Source organism: Nannospalax galili, unplaced genomic scaffold, assembly GCF_000622305.1.
Source record: "Nannospalax galili isolate Female #2095 unplaced genomic scaffold, S.galili_v1.0 scaffold158, whole genome shotgun sequence".
NCBI classification, from domain to species: domain Eukaryota; kingdom Metazoa; phylum Chordata; class Mammalia; order Rodentia; family Spalacidae; genus Nannospalax; species Nannospalax galili.
The window spans coordinates 3,388,125-3,394,720 of NW_008345290.1; the positions used below are offsets into that span (position 1 = coordinate 3,388,125).

General features: G+C 41.6%; 1 protein-coding gene across 1 annotated transcript in view; it reads left to right on the plus strand.

Moving 5' to 3' along the window:
* The window catches only part of Stk31 (serine/threonine kinase 31), a 95,709-nt gene that overhangs the window by 46,358 nt on the left and 42,755 nt on the right, over positions 1 to 6,596 (plus strand). Inside the window, exon 11 of the mRNA XM_017800239.2 lies at positions 6,120 to 6,299. Within this exon, the coding sequence (XP_017655728.1) occupies positions 6,120 to 6,299 (180 nt within the window). The remainder of the gene's footprint in view (positions 1 to 6,119; positions 6,300 to 6,596) is intronic.

Below are 6,596 nucleotides of genomic sequence, written 5' to 3' on the forward strand. Positions count from 1 at the left end.
GAAGCTGTTAGTCTCTTCTTGGTTTAGTTTTGGTGGTTCCCATACCTTTAGATATCCATCCATTTCTTTTAGATTTTCAAATTTAGTAGCATATAGGTTTTTAAAGTATTCCCTTATAATGTTCTGTACCTTTCTGGTGTCTGTTGTGATGTCTCCCCTTTCATCTCTGATTTTGTTGATTTGGAGGTACTCTTTCTTTCTTTTGTATAACTGAAATAGCGGTCTGTAAATCTTGTTTATCTTTTCAAAGAAGCAGCTCTTGAATTTGTTGATTCTTTGTATGGTTTTCTTTGTTTCGATTTCACTATTTTCTGCCCTGATTTTTGTTATTTCTTCTTGTCTGTGGGGTTTGGGTTTTGTTTACTCTTGCTTTTCAAGTGTTTTGAGTTGCAGTGTTAAGTCATTTATTTGTGTTCTTTCTGATTTTTTGATGTAGGCACTTAGAGCTAGAAACTTCCCTCTAAGGACCGCTTTCAGCATGCCCCAGAGATTTTGTTGTGTTGTATTGTCCTTTTCATTTAGTTCCAGGAATACTTTTATTTCTTTATTAACTTCTTTTTTGACCCATTCATCATTCAGGAGTGTGTTGTTTAATCTCCATATGTTCATGTGGTGATTAGGGCTTCTTCTGGTGTTGATTGTAAGCCTGATTGCATTGTGGTCTGAAAGAATGCATGGAATTATTTCAGTCTTTTTGTATTTGTTGAGGTTTGTTTTTTGCCCCAGTATATGGTCGGTTTTGGAGAAGGTTCCATGGGGTGCTGAGTAGAAAGTATGTGCTTTCGTGCTTGGGTGGAATACTCAGTAGATGTCTGTTAAGTCCATTTGATATATGGTATTGTTTAATTCAGATGTCTCTCTGTTAACTTTCTGCCCTGTTCACCTATCTAATGGAGAAAGTGGGGTATTGAAGTTCCCTACTATTAATAAGTTGGGTGTAATCTGGGTCTTAACGTCCTGTAGTATTGTTTTTATGAAGTTGGGTGCACCAGAGTTTGGTGAATATATGTTCATGATTGTAATATCTTCTTGATTTATCATTCCTTTGATCAGAATGAAGTGGCCCTCTTTATCTCTTCTGATTAGTTTTGGTTTAAAGTCTATTTTGTCATATATTAGAATGGCTACACCTGCTTTTTTCTTAGTACCGTTTGCTTGGTATACTTTTGTCTATCCTTTCACTTTAAGATAGTGTCTGTCCTTGAAAGTGAGATGGATTTTTTGAAGACAATAAAAAGATGGGTTTTGTTTCTTAACCCATTCACCTAGTATGTGTCTTGTGACTGGTGAGTTCAGTCCTTTAATATTTAAAGTTATTAATGAAAGATGAGTATTGAATCCTGTCATTTTTATTTCTATTTACATTCTTGATATAGCTGTATTTTTCCACAGTTATATCTTCATAGATTTTCTTTCCCCAACCCTTTGGGTATAGTCATTCCCTTCTTCAGCTCTTTATATTGCTTCCAGAACTCTCTGAAGGGCTGGTTTTGTAGATATGAATTCTTTCAGCCTATTTATGTCATGGAAGATTTTTCTTTCCCCTTTGACTATAATAGACATTTTGGCTGGGTATAGTAATCTGGGTTGGCATCTGTGGTCATTTAACACTGGGAATACTTTGGTCCAGGCTCTTCTGGCTTTCATAGTTTTCATTGAAAAGTCCGTTGTAATCAAAGTGGGTTTTCCTTTGTGTGTGTCTTGTTGTTTCTCTTTTGCAGCTTTCAGTATTGTTTCTTTGTTTTCTACGTTTGGTGTTTTTACTATGATGTGCCGTGGAGAGTTTCTTTTCTGGTCCTGTCTGTTTGGTGTTCTGTATGCTTCTTGTATTTGTATGGGCATGCCTTTCTTTAGTTTTGGGAAATTTTCTTCCACGATTCTGTTGAAGTTCTGGTCCATGCCATTGTCTTGGGATTATTCTCCTTCCTTAATGGCTGTGATTCATAAGTTTGGTCTTTTTATGGTGTCACACAATTCCTGCATATTCCATTCTTGTGATTTCTTAAATTTTTCTTAATCTTTGCTTGAGTGGTCTAGTTCGTCCACTTTATCTTCCAGTCTTGATACTCTCTTTTCCATTTCATTCATCCTATTGGTGAGGCTTTCTCCTGTCGTTTCTAATTGGCTTGCTGAGTGTTTCACTTCCTTCTTCATTTCAGCCCCAGTATTCTTCAGTATTTCTAACTTTTTTCTGAATTCATTCAGAAGTTTATCCCTATCTTCCTTCAGTTCTTTGATTTCTTTGTTTGTGTGTTCTTTATATTCACTGAATTCTTTTATCATGTTTATAATTGTTCATTTGAGTTCCTTGTCCTGCATTATCTCTAGGGGTTTTTTATTGTACTCTCTAGAGGACTATTGGTATTTGGTGGCGATATGTTGTTTTGGTTTTTCATGTTATTATTTTTTCTCTGTGATTTTGACATGTGAATTTCTTTTGTAGTTTTTGATTCTTGTGTGAGCCTCGAGCCTTCAAGTTTAGGTCTGCTTCTTTTTGTGAACTTTATGAGACTCTGTGGTTTACTTTTGGGGCGTCAAACGCTGGTTCCTCTAAGCTTCCAGTTCTCTCTTTTGATTTTATATCGGAGTGGCCAGATTGCTTTTGTCTTCCGGAGTTCCCACAACGGCCCAAGTCAGATGAGGATCAGATGCTCTCAGGCTTTCTCCTATGGTTTGGATCCCTCCAGGATAGATTTTGTCCTCAGGAATTTGTGGGTTGTACTGGCCTGGGAGCGGGGCCCAGGAAAGATGCTGGTCTAGGTCAGCTGATGGCTGTACTACACAGAGATTCAAAGGAAGATGGGGGCGGGAGGCGACCCCAAGGGCCCTTGGGGACTGCACTGAGGAGCTGGGTATGTCTGGGTGTAAAGGACCAGGAAGAGGAAGGTCAGCCAAGCCTACCAGGAAAGAGGCTGTGCGTTCTGCACACCAAGTGAAGCAGAGGGAGGTGAGGGTGGGGCCACACCCAGAGGGCCCTTGGGGAAGGAAGGAACTGAGTTGCTTTGTATAGAAAGAATTAGGAAGAAGTGGTGGTTCCCCAGGTGTCTGGGGCGCCAAGAGAAGGAATGGGACAGGACCCAGGCTAGGAGGAGAGACTGGTGGGGGAGATGGGAGGGTTAGTGAGGCTGGGGATTCAAGGCAAGGAGGGCTGGATTGACTTACCCTTGAGAGAGAGGCCTGTGGGTTGGAGAGGGCCCAGTGGCTCCTGCAGGCCCAGGGAAGCAGAGGGAGGTGAGGGCGGGGCCAGGCCCAGTAGGAGTGCTCCTGGGGATCTGAAAATGGACTGAGTTGCTTTGGATGCACAGGATCCGGAAGAAGCAGTGCTAGTTCCCCAAGTATCTGGGAGTAGCCAAGACAGGGAATGGGACAGGACCCAGGCTAGGAGAAGAGACCCGTGGGGGAGATAGGAGTGTGAGTGAGGCTGGGGGAGTCAAGGCACGGAGGACCCAATCCATTTACCCCAGAGAGAGAAGCCTGCAGGTTGGAGAGAACCCTGCGGGACCTGCAGGCCCAGGGAAGCAGAGGGAGTTCAGTTTTTTCCTTTTTAAATAAATTTCTGTCAGTGTCTGTTTAGAGTGATCCTTGTCTTAATGATCTAGCTCATTAACTGGTTCTCTAAAAGTATCCTTTCTGTCATTTAGCAAATCCATCATGTTCTTTATTTCTAAGATCATTTCATTTATAGCTAATGTCTTTGGTTGCTTATTATTTATAAGTACCTTGTGTTTCCAATATTGACTTTGCTTCCTTTTTAAAAAGATGCTTAGTTGCTTATATTTCTTTTAGGGTGCTTGTGTTAATCACACATTTCATCCTCCTCCTTACCTGCCCCTAAGATTCCATATTCCCTTGGGACTGTAAGCTGCTTCAATATTGTTGTATAAGTGTAGGATAATATCATAGAGGGAGCTGGAGAAGAATAAAAACCTAGAACGCAGTTCTTAGGACTTCAGGTGGATTTAAGGAATAGAACAGGGCTGGTTTTAAGGGTACAGAACTTCTGATGTTATAATCTGGACTCTGATATTCCCTGTTTCTATTCTAGATGGTCTTAATCTTTAGCAAACTTCCCATTCCCTCCACCTCAACCTGTGCTTTTCCCCAGGGGCTGCTGCCTTGGATAGAAATGTTGCCGTGAATTCAGGGAAAAGAAAAGAGAGTAGTGTACGTGGACTGGTCATCCCTTCTTACTGGTTGTCATTTTACCTCATTTGTGTTCTTATGTGGTCCACATACAATCCCATTGCCTCTTTCTGGTGTTGTTCCTTTACTACCCAATAAAAGAAAAAGAGAAGGCATGTGAAATAAGTTCTTGTTTTTTCCTACAAGCTATTAAATGATGAGGGCCTTCTCCCATTTTCATGACTGTATTCATCTAGTGCTAAGCACCAACCATCCTTGCTGTCTTTCTGATGGGTTCTCAGAGTTTTGTAATAAAAATTTATGAGATTTGTTAAGCTTTCCTCTTGCTCCTGTTAGCATTTCTAGAATTTGGTTCCTAGTTTAGAAATCCAGCTGACTCTGTTGACAGACTACCTTATCTCTTCTAGTCCTTAAAAATGCTCCTAGGTATACATATATGTTTAATGTTTTTAATCTTCTTAAATGTACTTTATTTTATATATATGAATGTTATACCTGCATGTGTTAAAGTGTACTTGTGTGTTGAAGAGAACACAGAGAACAGAAGAGGACAGATTCCCTGAAACTAGAGTTATGGACGGTTGTTAGCTGCAATGTGGGTGCTGGGATTTGAACCCTGGTCTTCTGCAGGAACAGCCAGTGCTCTTAACTGCTGAGCCATCTCTCCAGCCCCTGTTTAATGTTTTTGGTTATTTGGAGTGATTTGTATGTTTTGTTTTGTGGTTTACTTACTTAACAATATATCTTGGAAACTTTCAGGCCATGACAAACAGTAGTTATACTTATTTAAAGTTCAGGAAAAGAGATCAGTTTTTACTTAGCTAAAACCCTCATTGTTGGGGACCCCTGTTGTGTAAAGTTGTAGTCTCTCCATGTCTGGATAGCCTATGGGCTCGGCTTCATATGCAGAGACTCCTTTTATCAGCAGGGTACCTTCCCAGCATCTTCCTGACTCATCTTTTGAAGTAGCCATGGCCTCCGGCTCTGGAACTGCCAGCTTTTCCTGTGTGATTTTCAGGCAGTCTGACAGCCTGGCAGGAGCCCACTTCCATATGTAAATAGGGCATCCCACAAAGTACCTATCAGCTAAGGCTTTTACCACTACCCCCACAGTATAAAGTATCCTGGTTTTCCCTCAATAATCGAAGCTGGATCACTAAGGCCTGGAGCCGAGCTGAGTCACAGAATAAAGGGGCTGTACCACTGACTGAGCTGAGTTCTGTGTCTTACTGCCTACGATCCAGCCTTCCCGGAGAGGGCTGTCTCTTTGTAAGCTACGACTCACAGAAACCCAGCTTTCGCCGTCTCTGCACCTTTCCCTGGCAGCTGACGGATCTCGTATCTCGAGGAAGTGCATGGTGGATTGGGACGGAACCCGACCGGGCCAGCCCCGGTAGCAGAGAGCCTCAACAACGTGGAGAAGCAGGGACCCGCCTGGGAGCGCAGCGATCAGTAGAGTCGCCAGCACCCAGTAGACGCGGAGACCCACAGCAACGCAGTGCGGGGCACACGCGGCCCGCAGGACCCGCCGCACTCCAGTGACGTGTGGGAGACCCGTGCCATGCCCAGCAGCTGGCGCCCCGAGATCCCCGCACGCCCATACCTCGTAATAGAAAGCTACCAATTTGTGACTAATTAATAAACTTTATTTTAGTCCAAATAAATAACTTTCTAGATATGTGTCTTCATCTCTAAGTTTTATTTATAAAATTCTTATGTGTATGGATCAAGTCCACTTGTGATAGCCTGTGTGTTTAATTGCAGTACTCAGGAGGCAGAGGCAGAAGCAGGCAGATCTTTTAGCTAGAGGCCATCCTGGTCTACTTAGAAAGATCCAGGTCAGCCAGGGCTACAGTCAGACCATTAAAAAAAAAAAGTAGGGATCAACAATGATATTCTGTCTTTTGGATCCTAAATCAGTACTTAAGTCCTAATAGTTAATAATCTTTAACAAATGAACATTTGTTTCTTTTTAGGGTTTATCAGCTTCTTTAGAAGCAGTGTATGGAGAAGTCAAAGAAGGAACCAATTCTGAAGAAATACTTAGAGAGTTTTATGACTGGCAGTGTATAAAAAGAGAGGAGTTCACCAGTATCAGGAATGAAACTGAGAATTCTCTGAAGCAGCTTGTGTCATGGTTCCAGAGCAGCCAGAAGGTAAGGAGAGCTTTTGATCAGAGGTATTGGAAAAAAGGGCAGGGTACATATGTATATTGTAATTGTATCCCTTCCTTTTTCAAGAGTTGACATCATCTACTGTTGCCTATCAGATTTAAGCTAACCTCCTGTGGGTAGCTTTATGGAGGTTTTTATCACTTGAATCAAATTGCTCTTTTATTATCAGATAATGTCATCTTGATTTCGTTCCCATTTTTCTCTTCTCATTTGGATTGACTGCTTGCTCATTGTAATCACCACTCTTTATTTTTGTTTGTTGGTTTGTTTTTTTTTTTT